Genomic DNA, 23,632 nt, shown 5'->3' on the forward strand with positions numbered 1-23,632 from the left:
TTCAAGTTAACTTGGGATCTGCATGGGAAAGGGGTTTTTCTTCTCCATTACCCAGTCCGACCTAGCAATTTTCTCGTTGATGAGATGTTTTATAAATCAGTGCATTTTGCAAGAAAGGGTCAGGAAAGTGTCAGTTTAAGGTTTATTATGGAAACCCAGTGATGTCTTGGCTCTGGAGGGACTGCTTCAGTCTCTCCTTCACAGTGAGATTCAAGGAGTTCTTTTGTGAGTTATTAGATCCCCTGGTGGGTCAGGGAGATTGGGCTGCAGTGTCCCTCAGTATCAGCACAGTGGGGGCTGCAAAGGGAGGGTGCACATGCAGATGTGGAGTCCTGTGGCTGGAAGGTCACTGATTTCTTCTGGGAGGCTGCATGACCGCTGGGAGCTCCGATGCCCATGGAGACGGGGAAAAAAAGTCGTGCGCCTTGACGCCAGCAGTGCAAGACGAAATGGCTGTGAATGGAACAACTCACTGGCAACATTTTCCATTTGCAGCTCCATGGTGAGGTAATTAGCCCAAATGAACTCAAACTGCTGGAAAACTGCAAGAGCAATGGAAAATAAAAAGGTCACTATGCATTGCAGGGGTTAAACAGCTGGACTTGAGTACCTGCAGTGCTCTCTGCGTTAAAGGGAAAACTGCAGTTGTTCAGTAGGTCTAATAACTCACAAAAGAACTTCTGAGATGCTTATAACTTTTGCTTGCCTCTCTTAATTTCATTGCTTGAATCAGAATTGTTTGTGCTTCTCCTCAAGTTTGCCTTTAGCTTCATGGTTGGTGAAAATTCATCAGGGAAGAGTTCAGTCTACCCCATAATTATACATGTTAGGGCCTGGTTTCAGCAACCACGCCAAAAGTAACAAACAGCACAGTGGCCCTCTTCAGCACCCTCTTCCCACCAGCCTCATGGCAAATAACTTCATTTTTTAAATAGCTTAAAATAGTTTTTAAAAAGAGGACAAAGCAGTATGTGTAAGTTGGCATTTTCCATTAGTTTTTTGCTCAAAGTTTACTTCTTTAAAAGGCCAAAATGGTGAATTTTTGCTTTGAAATTTTGTTTTGGTGTGGTTAGAAATCTGGTATTTAGCACTGGTAAGCTGAACAGGGGAGCTGGTGTAGATGAGTATGTCCTGGGTGTGTTTTTCTGCTATGAACTCTGTAGATTGTTTCCCATGGGGGAGACTAAGCTCACAGGTATCAGTTGATGCTGTTGCTTTCTGAAACTAAGAAGAGGATTAGAGTAAAGAGGCTTTCAGTAACTGAGCATAATTGCACTAGAGCCCTTCAGAGTAGAAATAGGAAACTGCTGATGAGAAGTTATGAGGGCATAGGAAGGGATAGTGGATTTGGAAAGCCAGCTTACATGCACACATACTCTTGTTTAAAATCTGTTACTCTCTAACTCTGCTAAAGGGAAAGTGTGAGCATTTGTATTGTTTGACCTACTGTGCTGTTGCTCTCACACAGACTGGAGCTTTGCTTTGCTGTCTCTGTTTACCTGGGGGTGTGTTATTTTTAGAGAAGTGGAGCTAGCAAAGAGAGCTCCTGGTTTTGTCCATTTGATAATTCTTTCCTTTGTTTAATTTCTGTTTTTGTTTTTTAATGCAGTGTAACTGCTTTTACTGCTGTGGATGTGTTCTTCACCATTTAGTACCGTTTCCAGCCTGAATACTCAAGACACTGAAAGTGAAGAAGTGATCTACAAGCCCTCAAGTAGAGCCCTCTCTTCCTTTGTCTCCTCTCACCCCTCTTTAGTTCACATTTGTTTCTAGGAGGTGGAGTTTGCACCTTGCCTCTGCCTTGGTTTTTTTCCCCCCATGTGATAGGCTTGTGACAAGCAGTTCTGATCATTTCCAGTGAGGGATTATAAGGAGAGGAAATTCATATGCAGCTCAAATTCCTAGAAACATGGAGAAAAAAATCCAGGGGCTGTATCTACAATCCAGTTAGAGACAAGGGAGCCATGACAGATTTCTCATCAGCTTCTGAGTGTTCTTACAGCCCCAACTGGAGATTGTACCAGAAAAATGGATCTAGAGTCAATGGTGGTGGTTTGAACTGTATTTCCTAGGGGCTCTGTCTCAATAGTGTGGGTTTTCTCTCAGAAGGTCTTGCTCTAAATTATTTCTGGCAGCTGCAGAGAGTCCTTAATATGCCCTAGATGATCTTTCAGCTTGTTAGAGAGCAAGGACTTGCATCTTACTGCATGCAACAGAGCAATTCATAACTACCTGATACATGTCTGGTGCTCCCAGATACTAATATAATACAGAAAATTCTTCGCAGTGGTTAATTGCAAGCTTACTACATGTCCTTCTTTGAAGGTACAGTAAGAAAAAGGGTAGCATTCTGTTCTGATATGTGTAAAAAAAAGTCATTAATTGAAATATGGTTGGTTGTATTTGTATGTGTACTTCCACCCTTGGGTCTTCCTCATATTTTTATGATTTAAATATCAAATTCTTTTTTTTGTGTGTTGTTGTGTCATTCCCACCATGGCCACCCCAGTACTTTTCCATACCTGTTCTGGTGGTGAGTCAAAATGGTGATCTTTTTTTTCCCCAGATGATGCAGAACCTAAGACTTCTTCTGATTTCCTTTTTTCCCCAACACTTTGAGAATTGTGATTTGTTGAGGTGGGGAAGTATGTTTTGTGTCTACTGACAAGCAAGATGTGAGACTGAGTGAGTAAAAGTTCTTTTAGGACAACAGCTGAATTTTATACTGTCTTATGCCTGATAAGAAAGCTTATCTCTGCACACTTGAGAAGCCACAGCAGGTCCAGTGACTTCTCTTAGCACACATTTGCATTGGTAAGGGGCTGTTCCATCCCTCTGTAAGCTAAACCACCTGACCAACTCTTCTTGCAAGAGTTATCTGTACACTCCTGCCTTTGAGTTCATGCCCACACTGGTACAAGTTGGGGTGGTGAGTGAGCAGTCCTGCAGGGCACATGCCATCCATGCAGTCCTTTTACCCCCATGAATCTCCATCTGGGCCGGGAGTGAGGCATCTCCATTCAGGGACCTCAGTGTGCCTACAGGGCAGTGTAGCCTGCATTCAAACCTTCTTTGTGCAAAGAGAAATGTTGGAAAATTTAAAAACCAAAAAGCATCTTTCAGCATAATTTTGGGTAAGCTGTTTGATAAAAATTACTTTCTCAGGTGGGATTTTCTAATGTTTTCTGGTTTGTCTGGGTTTAGTGTATGTGTCAAATTTTGGCTACTCTAATATGGAGGGGAGAGTATCTGTGCCTCAGTAATCTCAGTCAGTGAAGTTTGATTTGTTTGGTTTGCTAACCTAGTGCTGCTACACAGGACTTGCTCTTCATAGAGCAAAGCTGAACAGAGGGATTAATGAGCTGGGAGGATCCCAGGGCTGGCCAGCTTTCAGTGACACATTTGTAATTCCCTCTCTGTCTTTGCCTGAAAATCCTAGAATGGGCTATGACTCCATGTATGAGCAATGTCCAGGAATATTTTGAAACAGGATCCAAAGCAGAAGTCTTTTGCCTTTCATTTTAGGCTACTGAATTCCCTTCTGTGCTGTCCTCCTCAGAACTCACAGGCTAAACCTTTATACTTGGGATGATGTTTGTCAAAACCCCCATACACAATCCCTTTTTCCTGCATATCCAGCTCTCCTGAGAGATAGTCCCTTCTAGAATAATTTGGCTTGAGACATTTAAAGGTCACCTAGTCCATGTGTCTAAAGAGCACAGCAAGCACCAGATATCCTGCCTGCCCAGTGTCCTTCCTGCCAAGCAGTGATCTTTACTGGAGTGGGGCAGGGACAGTTCACTGGAGAGCCCCTGGACTGAGGCTTGGGCAGCTTTCAGTCTGGTACTCTGTGTGCTCAGACCTTCTCCCATCAGGAGCCACAGGTCACATTCCTCCCCAGCTCTTACTCTAAAGCAGGGGGCTTTGGTTGCCAAATAAGTGTTTTCAGTCAAGAAGGAATGTTTTGTGGAGGGGATTTACCTGTTAGTGGATTAGGCTATCCCAGAGTCAGTGGCAGTGCCAGCTCCCAAGAACCTGCCCACTGCTGCCTACTTTGAAAGCACTCTGTTGCCTCTCTTGCTGCCATTTCTGCAGGACTCTGCTGCTAGTGGGAAATTTGCTTGTTTCCCCAAAGCCTTGAGCAGGTAAGCCTAGGAAGGCTGTTGATCAGGACTGCTGTTTTCAGGGATATTGTTACATCTTCTGGATGGGAGACCAGAGCCCAACTTCAACAAGGCTTCACAGCACATGGTCGATTCTTAAGTTGTCCCAGGACCTCTGAATGACCAACTATCAATTAACTCTGACCTCTTGTGGTTTCAAAATCTGCATCCAAATGCTGTGGTTGGACTCTGTCTCAAACCCCTGACCACAGCTGCTATTTTTAAGCAGGATGGAAGGCTGTGATCTTCTGGAACTCATTAGCTTTCCCCACTGCTGCTGAGCCCAGTTCCTTCCCCATCAATCAAAGACATTGCTGTGTTAGCGTGGATGGCTCATCCTGTTCATCGCTCTTGTGGCACAGCGGGGCTGCAGCTTGAGATACCTGTGCTGCCTTTGTGTGGTGCTGAGGCCTCTCCAAGTGGGATCATTGACTTAGGAAGCAACTTCCAAGCCCAAACTGCCAGATCTTGGCATTCTCTTCACTGTTGCTTGCCCTTCCTCTTTCGTTCATGTTTTTGCTTTTCTTGGGAACACCCAGTGGTGTGTTTGACCCCCTCTGGGTCGGGGTAGATCTACAGGTGTTCCTGTAGCTCCTTGCTCAGCTGTCTGGCTGCCCACACCAGGCTTGTTTTCCCATGGCAGCTGACCACCTGCTGATGTCCAGCTCAGCCTCTCCACTGTCCGACGGCTCGGCAGAAACCCCAGGGGCTTTAGCTCTCCTTACAAAGTGCTAACTCGATTATTGGACTTGGGATTAAAGTAAAGGCTCTGGGAACACAGCACAGATCACAGCCTTAGTCCTCTGAGACATGTGCCTAGCAGCAGGGGTATGTTTCCTTTGGGTTTCATATTGGATTAGAAATGCTTTCTTTTGGGGGCCAGATTGTCATTCTCAGACATCCTAGTCAGTCTTACTATCAGCCCCATGAAGACTAAATGTCTAAAAGGAAGTGACAGAAATAGACACGTTTGTTTCCAAAACAAAACCTTTTGGTCCAGAGAAAAGATACCTGCCTCTTGGGAAAGAGGAGAAAGCTCCCATCTCTCCTACTTGTCTGAGCTCAAGGTCTCTTATCCTTTGTCTTCTACTTGTTTCCCATCCCTTATCATTTACTAGAAAAACATTCCAGCATCTGTGCAATGCTAGACCACCAAAAAAGATGAAGAGGGGATGGATGCACTGCTGCTTCTCTATTTATAGGAAGAGAGAGATGAACCAAAAATGAGATGGGAAAATTCAAATCTTTAAATACTCTGGGAGAAATGGATGGAAGAAGGGCTGCTTTCATTGTTCACATGGTCCAGACTTTCTCTTGAATAACTTGGCGTAATGCCATGGGCAGCTCACTCATGTGACTGGGGGTGTCTGTGTACAAACCCTCCTCTTGTTTTAATGTATCTTATTTGCTTCAGCAAGTAACTGCTGCAGCAGTTGTACCTTCTTGTCCTAGTGTGTTCCTAACTTCCGTCTTGGTGCTTTGTATGCTTATCCTCCACAGTAACTCATATGCCACTGTTAGCACTTCTGATGATTTCACTTGTATTCATGCTCTTCTTTCTACACATTTTCATTCCAGTCACCATTTTATAATCCCTTAAACATTGAAGATATTCCCTGTCTCTTTTGAGAACAGCAGGCTTCTCTAAGACATCTTTTTCTCCTGTCAGATCAGTGAAATCTCTCTCAAGCTGCTTTCTTGCTGTGTTTCCCCTTGCCATTTTTGAAACTATTTCCAGGAGCACCACAGTCTTCTCTCAGACCTCCTCTACTAATCAATTTTTACTAGCCCTGGTGTTGGGAAAAACACGTCTCCTGTATTTGATGGAGACATTGCTGCAGTGTTTGCTTGCAGATCAATGGTTGTTGTAGATTAAAGATTTGGGCCTCATGCTCTTTGCTCTGCCATCAGAGGTTGGCTCAGACCCATTGCGAGGGAAGAAGAAACTGTTTTCACTCTGGGCTTTTGAAAGGGTATTTCATGGCAAGGTGTTGAAGTGGGAGGTGTAAGGGTAGAGTGTTGCCTTGAATGCAGTGAGGAATTTAGGAGGATGGGAACCAAGGCCTTGTCATTGCAGGTGAGTGCAGGGTGGCCAAGAGCTTCCCGTTTGTTCTTGTACCATTTTAAGTGTCTCACCCCTGTACATCCTGCAGCAGCATCAACCTCAGCTGTGCTCTCTGCCACAAGCTCTTTCACACTGCTCCTTTTGCTCATAAAACTTTTCCCAGCATTATCTGCAAGGCCTTCCCTCAGATCTCATTTCTTGTGATCCTTGCAGGAAGCTGCCATTTCACAATGGCCACGCCACCAGGCCAACTTGCTGATATTTATATCTACAGGAATGGTTCATGTGATGAAGCACATCAGTGCTTGAAACAGTCATACTCTCCCTGCCATCATCTTCTGCTCCTTCCACCAACTGCTCCCTTGCCCCCAGTGAGACTGGGGAGTGCTGGCTTCTCTCCTTGCATTGCCATGGCTCCCATGTGGATTACTGAACAGGGGCAGGCAAATTACTAGGTACTCTAATGAGGTGGGGCAGAGATGGTGGTTTGAGCACTGATTCAAATGCTCCCACAGTGGAAATACCATGAATCTAATTTGCAATTCTCAGAGTTCTTCCCTTTCCTTCTCTTCCCCCTCTGTGATATTTTGTTTCTGTTGATAATTCTCTAAATGCTGCCTTTAACAAAACCACTGTCTCCAGTCCTTAATTTCAGCTTCAGCTTTCCTTAGAAACCCACCCGTGTGGGATCCAGCACTCAGTGTCCCTCTCAGGGTTGTGTTTGCTCTCCCTTTCTGCCCAGGGCTCTCTGGTGGCTGGCACTCTGTGCTCTCTCTGGCCTGCAGCTCTTCTGCTCTTGAGTTCCTTCATTTGACCCCTCTGTGTGGTGACTGGTCTCCATGCTTGACATGTAACCTCAAGCTAAAGCCACTAGGAAAAATATCTTTATTGTGCAGGGACCTGTAACAATTTGATTTCAGGCTTTTATGTCTTGGTTATTGTATACTGTAAGGAAGATTGCTTAATATTTTCCAGAAAATTATGCAGTGTGGTGAATTTACTTTTTTTTAGCTTGTGTCCAAGGACTATTTCAGATGTCTCAATAAAAGATATCTTAAAAACAAAAAGCCTTCTGTCAGTAGAGAGCTCAGTATGACAGGGTTCTGCGTTCCCACTGATCATTTTTAGCAGTCCATAAATTGAAAAAGGTTGAAGACCATTGTTGCAGTCAATTTGGCAAGTCCTTTTCTTTGAGTTGTTGCACTGCATAAATATTTTACTGTCCTGCCAAGAGCTGTTGTTCTGCCAGACTTGTCATCATCTCAATGAATAATAGATCTGAGCTCCTGATCACTTTGGTCTTAAAAGAACTTTGTGTTCCTGTGAAGTTGGGTAGATGTGCAGATCCTGGTCTCAGGATCTAGAACTTTTCTTGTTCTGTGGTCACCACACTGATCTAGTCTTGCTCTAGGTTAGAGAGTGGTACCCTTGTCTTGTGCCCTGAATAGGTGAATCTGTTACATAATTAGTAATTTCCAGCCATCAGGAAGGTGATAGTGCTGTGAAGTGGGTTAGAGATCTGTAAGGTTTTGGTAAGAAAACCCTGACATGTTACTATTTCAGTTGCACAATTGAGTTTATTTATCCTCAGTCACGTTGGCTTTTACAATTATTTGATGCAACAGCACTTACAGAGGAAGAGAGGAGACAACTTAGCATCAACAGCTTTTTGGTAAGAAGGGAATCCAGTTGTCATGGAAATAAGCAGGTGAGATGCCACCAGCCTTTAAAGATGGTAACAAATATTGTGATTTCTGTAGAGCCATCTGCCACTCCTGTTACACACAGCTATTGCCTGAGTCCCACCTCTAAGCTCCACAAATAGTGCTTTACATTACTTTAATTTAGAAAAAAACCTTTGCCTGCTAATTGTTCGGGTTATGCAAGTGTTTCAAGTGTTTTTTTTTTAATTGATGGCAGTTGTGGAACTGCTACAAAAGCCTTTATGGCTGAAAACTCTCCTTCTCATGAAAGCCAGGATTTTGTACTCGTCAAGGAGGGTGTTCAAGCAGGGGGTTTGGGCTATTTAAAACAGCTCCTGTGACAGTTTCAAGTACTAAAGTGCAGAGGATAGTGCTTGAGCAGATGTGATGAGATGGGTTTGAGAATTGGGGTATTCTTCATCCATTTTACTAATACCCCTGGGGTCATGGAAAAAGTATTTAGATTTTATCTCTTAAAAAAATGTCTCTCATATTTTTGGCTGGTTTTATTTCCCTCAGCTTAAACCCTGAAATGGATTAGTCAATTTTACATTCATCTTCTGGTTAAATGCAAGAAATGTGGTGTTGGGGACACCAAACCATGGAGGAATAATTAGAGAGTAAAAGTCAAACCTTTCAGACTTGTGTAAATAAGTCTTGAAGGACTTTAGTCACTTTCATGTAACTACCGAAGTACATTTTTTTCATTCAGATAGGGCATTGCAGTGTGGAGCACTCTCAACAGGGCAACACTTGTGGTAGTCATTTGAAATGCTTTATCTTAGGGAAGCTGATGGTCTCCTGTTCCCCAGGAGATGAGCTTTGGAAGAGGACCCCAGGAAAACCTGTTTGTGCCTCTCTTGTGGTTCATGACAGATTTTGTTGGAATGCAGCAGAAAAAAAAAAAAAGGGAAAGGGTGAACTAGATGTCTCTTCAGCAAGAGCCTCTTGGACTTGTCTCCTCGTTTGTTTATTTTGTCGTGTATTTCTTGTGTCAGAGAAGTTCTCAAGGGAATTTACCATTCAGCATTTCATGCAGAGATTATCATAAATCCAAGAAGTTTTTTTCTGCTTTGTGTACTTTATGGCAAAGCTCCCTGGAACTTTAATTCTTTTTGTTCTTGTTGTTGTGTGTGACTTCAGTTCCATGAACTAATATTAGTTATACAGTGAGGAGACATCTATATATAAACACAGAGTTTTGCATGTTTCCATATATACTCATGTGTCTATATATAAGCAAAATCCTTTCATAGGAATATTTAAAAATATGTGTCACATTTTGTTGTGTGTTTTATGGTGGGAAAGTGTAATCGGAAAAAATGCATTTAGATGTTGTGGGACAGTAAGGTAAAATAGCTACTTGTGTGAACTGGATCTTTTTTTAGATGCAGGCACTACAGAAATAGCCAAGTGATAGCCCCTCTGTGAACTCCAAATGCATTTCCTTTTGCCAGGGCTCACTGGTCTGTTTGTCTAACCCTTGTAAGGACAGGGATGCAGTGACTGTGGCCAGGCTCCTGGCTCCTGGAAGGACAGGAACCTTCACCAATGAACCTGCTGTAGATCGAGATGCAGAGCAGATACATAGTCCATAATGTTTAGATTAAATGTGTATTTGAGCTCTACTCAGAAATACCTGGTGTTTCTACTCAATTGTGCATGGTCTTAAGTTGGGGTTTATATAATCATTTTTATTCATGACTTTCTAGTAAATTTGTTTGGGTTTTGTTCTTTACTGTTGTGAAGGAATGGCAGCCTCTTCCTGCAAGTGGAAATTATAGCAACATTTTGAAGTTTGTTGTCTTCTGTCATTTGGAGGCTGGCATAAGGTCTGTGCTGCTACTGCTGTGAAGGAGGCTACTTGGGGAGATAAGTGGAGGTTGTTTTTGTCTGGTTGTTTTTATTTGGTTTGGTTGAGATTTTGTGTAGTTTATTTTTTAGCAGTTGCTTGGGTTTTTTCTTTCCTTGCCTGCCTTAGTCCTCTATAGCTTTAAAAGTAATTGATTTCCAAAAGTCAGAAATACAGAAATGTTTCTGTAAGTTTCATGAAAATGAGATTTGTGGGTAAGAGAGATTTTTTCCTATTGCTCCCTCTGAGGTAGAGAGGAGAGCTCAGCCCTGACCTGTTCTGTGCAGACATCACCTGGCTCTAGCTGCATTTGTGAAGGGATCTTTCTTGAACAAACAGAAGATGCAGGAAGAAGCTCAAGAGTTGCAGACCCCAAGAAAGGGTCTGGCTGGGAGTCTTCAGTTTTCCAAACTCTGGTGTCCCAGTCCATGGGTATTCTCCTGTGAACCACATACAGAGACAGACATCGGTTCTCCTGTTGTTAATAGACTAGATAAATACTGTTGTTTATACTGCAGACTTAATTGCAAGTCCTCAGAGCCTAGTAGGCTGGTTTTCTGGTTGAAGTTTGTGGTGTACCCAGAATGTTTGGATTAGCAAGCAGTCAGGGAAAACAGCAGTGAAGCATGTGTGTTGTATGTTGCGTGACCTAGTTGTCCATGACTCTTCTAGCAGAAGTTTGAGCTGTTTTACTTTAGCGTTTATTGGGATGTAGAAGAATTCAGCCTAATCCTTGCTAAAAATAACCAAATGCAAGGCAGAAGTCACAGCAGTAGGACACTGTTTCTCTGAGGCCATTTCCATGGCCAGGGTGTTTTAGGGATGCTGGTGTTGCATTCCTAGTGTGGGTACAGTTTTATGGGCAGAGCTGTATGGTTTGGATGAGTTTTAATTCGCACTCTGCCTTCACAAGGGATGCTAAACTGCCCTGTGCCAGTGGGTTCAACCATGATAATTGAGGTTGTCTCCAAACCTAGTGGAGTTACACTTCACTGTAACTCTTGTGAGTGTTGCAGGAGTTTTTGAGTACTGGATGATGCAGGCAGGCACTTGTGAGCCCTTGCTGTCCTGAGATACCTGGATGCAATGCTATTACATGGTGTTAGAGGGCTTAAGCTCTAAGTATTAGGCTGAGGCAAAATCAAAGAAATGCTCTAACACACACATTTACAAACAAAGGTGAACAGTGTTAAAAAGACAGAGGAGATCTGTCCTTTGCCAGAGGAGATTAAATGACAGTGTTCTGCTTAGATAAATAACCCCATTCCCTATGAGACATTATGCCACAAAGCTTGTTCTGGAGTAAAATTGTCAAACAGTCTCAGAAGTCAGAGATATTAAAGCTGGTATTTAGGTTATTTGTGAGCAAATACATTCAGATTAGTTTTTTGATGGGGCTAAAATAATGTTAAAGACTTCTGCAGAATAATAAAGAAAACAGGGCTATCTCTACTACATCTTCCCTGAGCTAAGCATCATGAAAGAAGTACTATTCTCACAGAATTCCTATTATGTCACTGAAATATTACAGCTCTTCACTTCATGTAAATATTTGACTAGGAGAATTTGAATAATATTGTCATGTAGGTGTGAGTCACATGTCATCCCATGTCATCAATACCCAGCAGTTGGAAAACTGTTCAGCAATCCTGATTTAGTCTTCTGGAGCAAAGGAATTCTTCATCACAGCGAAATCAGCAAGTGGCAAGTTCACAAATTCAATCTCTTATGACTCCTTTTTCTCCTCTTCATTTATCTCCAGTGTCTTCTTGCTCAGGGGCACGGCTCTCACTTCACCTTATCTCCAGTTCTCTGCAGTGGCTGTTGCTGATGGAGCAGGGCTTTGCTGTCTTATCTGAGAGGTTTCCTGCCTCCTTCAAGAGCTCTGGACAAACTCAGCCTACCAGAGAGCTATGCAGGATGGCCCAAAAAATCCACTAATTAGATGGCTGTTCACAAATGGAAACTTTAAGAAGTTTTGATATCAAGTTCAGTAATTAAAAATATTAATAGCATAATTGCAATTGGAGATTGATCTTTGAAGTTCCCATTTCTAAAATATGACCCAGTAGTACTATTTTTCAAAAAATTAATCTTGTCTTGTGGGGCTGAAAAGATGATGTTGTGTTACTAATTCACTGGAAAATCTTACATCTGTGACTAATTGATAGCTCCTAGGAACAAAGACAGGCAATTTATGCTTGTACTAGGAAAATAATAAGAATGCATTCAAATGTACCATCAGAACTGTCATTCTTTCAAGCAAGGCAGTTTTCTATAATCTTTCCTTTTCCTGGGGATGTTGAGTCAGCATTTGAACCAATTCTTTTGGCTTCTTTGCATGATGGGCTTTAAAAGTAACACAAGATCTACTTAAATCCTTAGCAAAATGCAAAATTAGGGGGTTCCCCCTTCTCTATATATTATTGTATTATTATTTTGCAAAAGACCTGCAGTTTGCAGGAATTTAGATATCTGTGATGCCCAGTTCTGAAATCCCAGATGCTCTTCTGTGCTTCTGCTTCGGTGTCAGACAATTCCAGGATGTCTTTAAGTGGTTTAAATTACATCCCACCTGCCCCATATCCATGACAGTTGCTGTGTACCTGTTCTTGGTGAAGAGGCATGGATCTGGATCCAGCTGTGATCTGTGTCATTTGCTAAAATTGCGCCAAAGCAAAGTGAAAATGTGACCTATGAAAGTTTAAATTGGTCGCTCCTGCAAAGTTCTTGGTTCTGTGACTTTGGGTGTGTCTTGGCACACCTCTACACTTTGGTGTGCCATACCTTTAGTTTTTAAAAGAGTCACTTAACAGCCAGAGGATATTCCCCCTTCTCCTTGAATTTGCTGGCAGTGTGCAGCATGGCTTTGGGGCAGCTCTTCCTGCAGTGGTACCCCATGGGAGCTGGCCCAATCCAAAAGGCAGGGGGAGAAAGTGGCTGAGTTTCTTGTGCCTGCAGATTGCTGCAGTGTCCTTGGTGCTGTGCTGCATGGCTCAGGAGCTGCTCTGTAATGGCACTGAGTGAATCCAGAGAAACAAATGTGCAGTGTCAGAGCTCACGTGGCCCCGATCCTGCGCTTGTGCAGAGTCAAGGTCATGGCTCTGGTTGTGTTCCAGGGGTGTGTTTATCCCACAGCTTTGGGCACTGTGGCAGTGCACACACCTGGGTGCTCCTGGGCTTGTACAGACCTGGCTGGATGAAGGTGGTGTCACCAATTTAGAAAGTTAACAGGGTAGCTTTTTGTTCATCTTCCTCTGGCTTCTGCCACAGTATAAATTTGAAAGCTTGAAAAATCTGATGGCGCCATCGACCAGGCTGGGTTTGGAGCTGCTGGAATTGCAAACTACATGTGATATAAATGGCCTGAAGTAAAACAAGTCATTAAAATAGAATATTAATGAACTAAGATGATGGTAACACAAGAACCCTTTTAAATTTATATCCTAAATAGTGAGCTAAAAGTAAACTATTAACAGCTGATTATGATAATAATAATAATAATAATAATAAAATCATATCCAACCCCCAATTCCTTTCAGGACCCGCAGTCTCAAGATGCTGTTCTTCCTCTGCAGCTCATGCTCTTTGCTCTCAGCACAGTTTAGGTCCTTATGTAAGCATGCTGGCCTCAGCTAACCTTCTCCTAATGTCCAAACATGTTTCTGTTGTGCCTTCTAGTACTTTACCTTTGTTGGATTTAAAATCCCATGGTGTAGATGCCAGAATCTAGAAGCTCCCTGAATTAAACCCAGTCTGTTCTAGGAATTGAGAGAGGCAGGATTAGAGGATGGATTAGATCAGTAGGATTTTTGGCTGCAGTGATAGAGAACAAGGCTGTTGTTTCTGTGGGTGTTGTTTTGGTTACCTGAACATCAAAGTTATCCCAGTTCACTGTTGTTTTGGATTGACTTCTATTTTTGTTGCTCATAAACATATATCTCTTGATGCTCTTGTGTTTATTTAGTGTACTAATTCTTGGTTTGTGGTAGAGCAGCCTGTTGGACTGGAGGAGACTGTGAGGAGATGACAGTTTCTCTCCTGAGCCCTTATAAAGGGCTCAAGAATTTGTCTCCCCTAGGGCAGGGAAGGCAGAGGAAGTTGGAGGGGAACAAGTCATAGCAGCAATGCAAAGCTGCAGGAGGAGATGCTGAACAGGCCATGGCAGACGAGATTGCTGTGGATCCCAGGCTGAAGGGCACATCTCTCAAAGGATTCAGCATCCAGCCAGCAGCCAGGCCCCACCGATGCCAGAATCCAGGGCCTCTTCTCTCCATCTGCTGGGCTGAGGTCTGGGGACGACCTGGAGCTGGAGCTCAGCAAAGCCAAGGTTTTGCACTCCCTCTGCTGGCAGCACTTCCGCCGGTGCCTGCTCTCATCCCTGAAGGAATGCTGAAATCAGTGGGACAATCTTGAACAAACAGGGAAGTAATACAATTAGTATGGGTCCTTTTTAGGGTGCTTGAACACTAGAAACATTCCTTGCTGATCATGCTGTGGAGGTGCGAGTCAGTAAGGAGATGCATTTCTTACACTTCTTTCCAAAAGGTCATTGCTTGCCTTGGGAAGTGGGGGCGCGGGGGAAGTCACATCAGCATAAGTCACACTTCAGTATCTTTTCAGTCCAATGTGGAAGACTTGAACCATGACCAAGAATGACTTCAATATTCTGTTTACTTGCCTTAAATTTTATCTGAACTTTTTTGTTCTATGTCAGTCCAAATAGTCCTAGGCCTCTCTCCAGATTCAGTATTTTCTCTTCTTTTTGCCACATCTTCTCTCAACTTTAGTTTGCTTCACTTCTGAAGTGGTTCCTTAATTTTGTTTTTAAACTTCCACCTTATCTCTCATCTCAAGCCACCAGTGTCCTGGTGTCACAACCTTTTACTCAGGTTAGAGCCTCAGACAGGTGTCCAAAGGTATTCTGGTTTTGGGAGAGAGTTCTTTCTCAAGTATTAGGATTTCCTTCTCTTCCTCTCCTACTTCAGATCCAGTGGATACTTCCAGTTCTGGGAAGCAGCTTGTGTTTGTTCATTTACTAGGCTGAGCTCAGGGTTCTGGCCAACACTGAGAGCAGCCTAGCCAGTGGTGTGCATTTTTCACCCTTGTGGACCCTGGTTATTGTTAACCCCAGCCATATTCAGCACAAATGCCCTACTGCAAAAGCACTGCCTGACTGGGAAGCACTGCCATGCTGTTCATGGCAAGGGAGTTGTTAGCAATGTTCAAGGAGTTTCTGAAACTTTTTCTCTCCACTTTTCAATTTCATTCATGATGCCTGCCTACACCTTTTAATAGTTTTCCCTAAATATTCTCATATTTGATTCTTCCCTGAGATTTCTGCTTTGATAGCAGAGGTCTGAGTTGAAATTACCTTTTTTTCCTTACACTCAAGTTATTTCTGGATCCCACCTAATTTCTTTTACTGGTGTACCTATGGAGACTTCCCAGCTCCAGATCTGAGTTGGTTACCAGGTTTGGTTCAGTTGTAGGTAAAGCTGCAGCTTTCTTGAGCCGTGCTCTCACATTTAGAAGCAGCAGCAAAGCAAGTTAAGTTTGTCAGTGTGTGTCTCACCAAGGTCCTAGAGGAAGGGATCAAAGGGAAGGCAGCAGCAGCTGAGTTGGAGTGCCTACACCGACTGGTAGGCTGGTGTAGATGGAAAATGTTAGCTCATCACTTCTCTTCCATCTTCCACAGGGCACTGGAGAATTATTGAGTCCTTTCTAGGAGCTTTGTCCAGTCAAGTTTTCAAAGTTGCAAGTAACTGAGCTTCTGTCGTTTCCCTTGGGAAAGTATTCCTTACAAATACAATTCACTGTCAGGAAGTCATTCTGAAATTCTCCCTGATTTTTGCTTTTTTTTTGGTGTCCTCCCACTAAATGGACTTTAACACAAAGAGTCTATTTAAAGTGCTACTTTTTTATTTTCCTGTGAAGGCTGCTGTGGTTTCTGGTTAATGTTTGTACGAGGCTGAGCTCTCTGGTTTAAAGGAGAATCACTGTATTCCCAATGGTTGTGCTGATACTTTCACTCATTTCCTTTGAGGGTCTGGATGGTTTTTATGTGGCTGTTTTAAATGAGTACTAGTTATCAGATTCCCTTCCCAAATATATATTAAAAATTATATGTTTTGCTGCTGAAAAGAACAGGATCTAAAAAGTCTTGTCTAAACCTAGATTATGTTTTTACAGAAGTTTTGGGTTTCTCTTGATTCTGTGAATAGTGTTGTGTTATGAACCCAAAGACAGTATGCACCAGTTTGTGTGTATGTGTTTGGAGAAAATACCAGTCTGATTGCCCCATTGAAAATAATCAAAGTGAAAAAGCAAACAGCATGAATGCAAATTTCTGCTAATAGAAGGGAGATTTAATGTCCTTGAACTGTGGTGCGGAAAAGAAATTTAGGAAAACACTTTTTACTTTGATATAATTGCAAGCCAGGGCTACTCCAGGGGGAGTTATTTTTAATCGACAAATTATACAACATGTTTTAAAATTGATTGTTTGGAATAATGTGTTGTTGAACCTGTGAATCTCAGTGACAGACCAGTGTTTACCTTTGTACAAATCAGTCAAAACAAAAACAGCCCCATAAGTTTAAACAGGGAATTTTTCAGAAGCACAGATTGTTAGCTAGCAAATTCAAGGGCAGCTAAACACCACATGGGATTTTTCTCCATGTCATTGAAGGCATATTAAACAGGCTATGGCTTAATGTTCCAGGGCACTAACCCACAGCAAACAGACTCAGATTACTGGTTTTAACAAAAATGGACTAGCCTGATTCTTGTTGTACCACAAACTGACTTAACAAGAATCTTCTGTTTTATAAATGTATACCACAGCTTTGATTTTTCTTTTTAACTTTTTTTTAAGGAAACCAGGGGCCTTTAGTAAGATCTGCTGCTTGCAGGGGGAAATAACACCTACAACTCTTTCCAGTTACCGAGTTCCTAAACCTCCTTTGGCAGAAATAAAGGCATTTCAAGTTGCTTTCTCATAGTGTAAGCTTACACACATCACTGCAGGTTGTAGCTCACTGCTCAGAGCCCCTAAATTGCACGTTTACTGTTGGATCACTCATTCCTAGGAACCTGTGTTTGCTCTAAAGCTATTGCAGCAGTATTGTAATTTTCTGAAGCATAGTCTGGCTAATAGTAGCATTTTGTTATTACATTTGGTCACATACAAGGCCAGATTGAGGCATTCCAGATCAGTAAAACTTGCTGCCTTTATATATCCTTCTGTACTGAAAGTTTTGCAGTTTTTTTAAGAAATTTGGGAATGAGAATTCAGCAATGAAGTTTGGCCTGGGGTTTCAGTCAGACCTTCCTTCAAAGTCTCTTAAAATCACTGGATAATTTAGGAAGGGACTTCTGGAGGTCATCTGGTCCAACCCCCTCTTTGGAGTGGGTCACCTTTGAAGCTGGCTCAGGTCACTGAGTTTTGAATCCCTCCAAAGCTGGAGATCTCACCGCCCCTCTGGGCCCGTCCCAGTGTTTGACCACCCTCGTAAGGAACAAGTTTTCATTATTTAAAGAGTCTCCATGTTTGAAATTTGTGTTTGTAGTCTCTTGTCCCATCAGTATCTAGCCAAAGGACTCCAGTTTTGTGTTTTCTATAGCCTTCTATGAGGTACAGAAGGACTTTGAAGTCCTTTCTTTCAGCCTTTTCTCTGCGAGACTCCGCCAATGCAGTGCCCTCTGCTTTTCCTTGTGCATCGTGGGCTCCAGCCCAGCCCTTCTTAGGAACCATCCACCAAAACTGTTTCAGTTTCTTGATGTCTTTGTTGAACTGGAGAACCCCAGACTGAATGCCAGAGCTGCAGATGTGGTTTCACAGGTATCAAATAGAGAGGAATCATCTGTTCCCTTGACCTGCCAGCTGCACATGTGCTGATGTGAGCAGAGTTCCTTTCATTGCTGCAGGGACACGCTGCTGACTCCTGTAGTGTGTTCACCCAGCCAGCCTCCAGTGCCAGCACATGGGGCTGTTTTGCACCAGGTTTATGACTGCATCGGCATTTATTGAACTCCACAATGTGTCTGTCATCCTGTTTCTTTTGCATGTGTGTCTATGGGGAAGTGACATGTGAGAGTGGAGTGGGTACAGCTCCATCCAAATGGCAAAACTCTTCATGGAGTCAGGATCCTGTGAGTGACCAGAGCAGATCTTGAAGAGATGTTTTCATCTCTGATTTGAACTGCATGACAGTATTCTCGAGGTCCTTACTCTAGATGTATAAATGCCTCAGGATCAAAGGGAGAATTTTCCACCACTATGTATTTCCCAAGAAATTGTTGTGGTACAGTAAGAGAATGAGTATTTCAGGCATTTCTTTCCTCCAGTTCTGTTCTGTGTGGTCAGTAAATCACATGGACTCCCAGGAGCTATTTCTAGGTTCACTTACTCATGCGGATTTAACTAAGCATCTTCATGTTTCCTAATTAGCTTAATAAATTAATCAGAAGTTCTACAGAACAAAATCTAAGCTGAGCAGCAGGATTTTAAGCAATGGGAAGAGACTGGATTTACGTTCACCAAAATGGCTTGGTGCTTTAGTTGCCTGTGAAGGTAACAGAGAGATTAACATTTGTCACAACTGGTGCCTCGGGCCGTGTGCAGGTATCAGCCCCACACAGGCCCTTGGTGGTGTCACTGACTGTCACTGTATGGGGGGAAACTGAGGCAGAAAGCAAGCACTGCCTGCCTGTGCCCACAGAGGAGCTGTGGGTCGGTCACACATCATTTCTGCCTTTATTGTCAGAACTGGCAGTTTTGCAAAGCTGCCCACTTGCTAAATCTCATTGTATCAACATTTAAAGCAAGGGATTAAAGAAGCATTAATGTCATCTATGAAGTGTGGTTAGAGACTGTGGCCGAAAATCAGTGAAGTACAGAACTTTCCATACACCTGCTCTCTCTGTGTAATTTATGTTCTGCTCTCAGAGCCCTAGGAACACTATATGCAGTCCAGATTTTCATTCCTGCTGGATGTTTACTTTATTCAGCTCCTTACTGGATATGTACTTTAAGTCTTTAGCAATGGAAAATACAAGCAGAAACTGCTCTTTTTCAATTGAATAAAATAATATGACAATTGTCAGTGGCCTGATAAAGTCTTTGAATAAAGCTATAGCCAATTTCTGTTTCAAGCACTCAGAGGAGTCATTATTTTACTTACAGGCCACTTTTACAGCTGAGCACATGCTGTGTTGTGCTCTTTTACTATGTATAAAGAGGTCTTTGCACTCCTAGCTTTTCCTTTAGCCTTTTATGTCTTGATTACTTCCATACGTGCAGGGTATTTGTAGTGTTCTGTGGTGAGAGGGCAGCCAGTCTGGGAATGCATCTTTGTAACATCTCCGTCACCACCTCTGATGTGTGTTCCACTGTCTGGTGACTTCTTGCAAATTATTGGATCTGGGTCAAAATTACCTTGCAAAGACACAAGAGATGTAATTTTCGGATCTGGTCTGTCTCATCAAATGATTTCATGAGCATTGGAGCCAATAGAAAGGAAGGAGAAAACTTGGGACAAAAAGGCAGCCATTTATGGGCAGCTTATTAGATTGGCTTAAATTCATCTGACCCCAGCTAAGTGTTGGCTTGATGAAAGCCTGGAACAGGAAAACTTGACAATCATGGGGGAAGAAAGGTTAGTGTCACCATGTGTGTGGATAATCTGTCTCTTCTCAGCAGATAAATTCTCTGTAGCATGTAGTTTATTTAATAATGAGGGTAGAACTGAATATCAATGCTACCCTCCAAAATCCAGTGATGATAACAAGTTTCAATGGTCTTGATACTTTGGGTGATAAGAAAAAAACCCTTAAGACTGGAGAGATGGCAAGGCCAAAAAAAAGTGTTTCTTGTTTTTCATCACAGAAAGTGCAAAATGCCCAATACTTCTCCGTAACTCCTGTCTTACCAGCTCACTCTGCTTAAGAGAGCAACAGCTGGTGTAGATTTTGGTCACTCATCTCACATTAGGTGCTATTGCTTGGATCAGAGTCCTGCAGCTGCTCAAATGGGGAGAGCATAACATGTTTTAGTGATACTGAATTCTTGGTGAGGACCACTCTGGTAGGAAGGACATGCAACTTGTTTTGTGGATGAAACTTGTGCACAACTTCCCATTGTATTCCAACCCCTCAGGTCCTTCCCTCATCCCATTTTCATAAATCTCTGATGTTGCTTGTAGATGTGTTCAGGACTCCATTGTTAGAAAGATTATTCTTTTCAAAATTTCAAATTTCATCACCTAGTTCAGCATTTTGGCATAGGCAGTGCAGGAGTGGAGGAAAGGGCTGATGATTTTGATCAAAGCTGAACACAAGTTGATAGCATTGTCGCATTGTCTTTTGGTATTCTTGTTTGGCTGATTTGGTTTTTTTTTTTTAATTTAACCCACTTGAACAGATCTTACCACTTACTAATATGTGGGAGCAGATATCCTGAGGAATTAGCACCTGAATAAGCATGTGCTGATGAGCTGCTGTGGTCTGTGATAGAAATGGCTCTTGAAGGAGCCTATCTTTTGACTTGAAAGCAAATATACTAATATAGCACGAATAGGCACTGTGAAATAAATTAGAACATTTGTTTTGTCTGTGCAATTTTTTTTTTATGCCACAGTCCTTATTTAACATTGTTATGTTGAAAGGATATAATTGGAGTAATATATTACAGGCAAATTGCAGTAATAATAGTGCTCAAATCTTTCATGTTTTTATGAAGTCACTGTAATGCTGTTCATTGAGCAGTAGAAAGAGCTGGAAGTCTTGCCAGGAATGAAGAGAAATAAAATCCGTAAAACCTGGCGCAGTGAAAGACTTTCAGTACAATATGGATGTTGATGCTTTAAAAATCACAAATCATCTTTCTATTAATTTGCTGTAGAATAAGGTCTCCTCAAGATAAGACTCAGCAGTGCTGTGCAGTTGGTATTTAAAGTATGTCCATCTGCATCTAAACGAGTAGCTCCAAGACAATCAGATTATGCAGTAGTTACTTTGGTGAGAATATCGCCTAAGTGGAATGGAAACTTCATTTTGAGTCTAATATTAGACCCTGCTTTGGAAAATTCCTTTTAAATGATCACAAGCTGGGAATAGCAAAAGAATTTAACTTTAGACAGACAGCATTCACCAAGAATTTGTTTTTAACTGCTTATGTTGGGTCCCTGGGAAAGCAGATGTGAAAAACTTACCAAAGTGAATTGACTTGACCTGATGCAATGTTTATATCAGTAGTTGATAAGTTTTCCTCCCTCGTCTAATTTGTTCGGGATATTTTCATTCTTTAAGCATGACTAAGTCTGGGCTGGAATAGTTTGAATGCTTGTTAGTCTAATAATCTGAATCTTAAAACAGGCAGACATTATTGCCTATAAAGGGGTCTAAGCAAAGTTGAACTATTTTGGTTGTCCTCCTCAGTTGGCGATAAGGATAATTTTTGAGAACAGCAAAGAAGATTCTGAGACACAGTTTCTTACCTCCTGATAGTTCAGAAAGCACATTGATGTGTGTGTACTTGTACTGCACAATGCCACTTACATTTAGTGGACCCTTTGAATGACTTCTGTTATTTATGCAGCTTTACAAAGGACTGGTTTTCAATGGTAGCTGGAGAAACTGGCAGCCAGAGCTATCAAGGCCAGTTTGAAGGGTCATGATGATGATATTCTTACCATCATCATTGCTATGGCAGAAAGGACTTTAGAGAATTCACTGTGAATGATGCACAGCTCAGGAATCTTTAGAACTACTGCTAAATCTCTTCTTTGATGTTCTCTTTGTTGATCAGAGAGTTGCTTTGAATATTTTAATTAATTGAATCCTAAATAACATGTCATCACCCCATATGGGGAATATATAAATAAATTATTTTTGAGGAAGAGAGGGAAAAAAGAGGAGCTGATGGATGGGGCTGACTTCTCCCTAGCTCTATCCTGTTCCTGTGCTTCTGTGGTTTGGTCATTGCTGCTGTTTTTTCCAGGCTTGAGGAAAACATCCATGGGATCTCACTGCAAAGGAGGGCTCCAGCTTGACCTTCCTCTGCCAATGCATGAGACAAGAAGCAGAGCAACAAGATAATATGATGAATTCAGTGCCAGGGTGACAGTTTTGCTGGGAAAGACATTAGGACAAGAACACTAATCTCTTTAGCTCTCCTTTAGGGCAAAAGGTGGATTTATGTGACGCAGGAATGTGTATCTCAGACAGAAAACAGATTATGATTTTAAGCATTTTTTAAACTTTGCCCCTTTTTTCATAAAGCCTGACACCAACCTTTTTGATTTTTATTTATACCTGTATGTCTCTAGTTCTGCTATAATTTCTGATAATTCAGAAGTTTCTAAAATGTCTAAATTGCTGATCTGTCTCCTTGCAGGCAAGTCTCACCTGGCTATAGTGCAAAGAGTAAACAATGAAGGAGAAGGGGACCCTTTTTATGAAGTCCTGGGAATTGTCACTTTAGAAGATGTGATTGAAGAGATCATCAAGTCTGAAATTCTGGATGAAACAGATCTATACAGTGAGTAGAAATATTTGCAATTTCTTTATAGGTGAGAAGAAAGACTCCATCCAGTAGCAATTGTATTTATTGCTGTGTTTTGAGAGATATGTTGTTAGTTTAAAAATCTCAGTAGTCAAATTGTTGAGGAAGTTTCCTTAACAAAATGACCTGCAGAGCCCTCAGATGGTCAAAGTAATTTTTGGTTTTGCAGCATGGGAACCTCACTTGTTTAGGCTGTGTTAATTCAGAAGCAGGACAAGTTTCTTTATTTGATCCTTTTACCAGGAAGGTTTACATCTGTGACAATGATCTCCCACATTTTCCCCTATTGTCACTGCCTCAAGGGCCTGTAGTCCATGTACAACCATAGTTCAGCAAGAGGCAGGCACATACCATGCCTCAAGGAGGAAGAATGGAGTCTCTTTAGAATATCTGTCACTCATTGAGAGATCTTGAGAATGGAAAGTCTTCCTCAGGGCTGAAAACCAGCCTGTTCTAAACCAGCCTTCTCTTTTCATCACTCAGCACAGCTCCTTCCTTCTTTGTGGTAATGTCTGTTGAGGGAGATGGTGCTGCAGGTCAGCCATTACCTGGAACTTGAGAGATCTGGACCCTTTTCTTTCCCAGATTAAAGCTTGGCCAGTTACCTAAAGTGTCTGCTTCTCCCCCCATCTGCACAATCTGGCCTGTGCATACAGAACTTCCTTTCAGTCATTCTTCATCTGTGTTATCTGGCCTTTGATCACTTGTTGGCAGATGCTGTTTTTCTCTATGTGTTTTTGTGCAGCACAAGGATGTCTCCAGATTCTATTATAGTAGAAATAATAATTTTAAGTATCTTTAACACTGTTCAGCTGTTCTTTGCTTTTTTTCTCTTTCCTCATGGAAGGAATGTTTCTACAGCATTTGTTCAGGCCAACCCAATCATCTTCTATCCTCCCTCCAAGCCAAATGCCCAATGAGCACTTTATACTGTGGGATAGACTTATTTTTGCCTGAAATGCTTTCTGTACCTAGTGGATATTTTATCAGTATTTATGTACCCAAATGATCGTGTAAATCACAGTTGTGTTTCAATGTGTGCTGAAGAGTCTAATTACTGTGTAAATCACAGAAGTCCAGTTATATTGATTTCTTTTCATACCTTCACAAATGAATTGTTGGGCTAATAAGTTGCAACATAATGCTTTTGCAGGCTGATTTCAAACTTCCTTTTATTCTCCAAAAAGATCCTGTCTTTATCTACCTTTGAGATATTTACATGTATGTTTGAGGGAAGACACTGCTTATGCTTTCAATTTCCCCCTCTGCCTTGTTTGTTAAAAG

General features: G+C 42.0%; 1 protein-coding gene across 1 annotated transcript in view; it reads left to right on the forward strand.

The window, feature by feature from the left end:
* Positions 1 to 23,632, forward strand: part of CNNM2 (cyclin and CBS domain divalent metal cation transport mediator 2) — a 112,685-nt gene that overhangs the window by 66,147 nt on the left and 22,906 nt on the right. Inside the window, exon 2 of the mRNA XM_058028663.1 lies at positions 22,181 to 22,324. Coding sequence (XP_057884646.1) covers positions 22,181 to 22,324 — 144 coding nt within the window. The remainder of the gene's footprint in view (positions 1 to 22,180; positions 22,325 to 23,632) is intronic.

This window comes from Melospiza georgiana, chromosome 8 (assembly GCF_028018845.1).
Source record: "Melospiza georgiana isolate bMelGeo1 chromosome 8, bMelGeo1.pri, whole genome shotgun sequence".
NCBI lineage: Eukaryota > Metazoa > Chordata > Aves > Passeriformes > Passerellidae > Melospiza > Melospiza georgiana.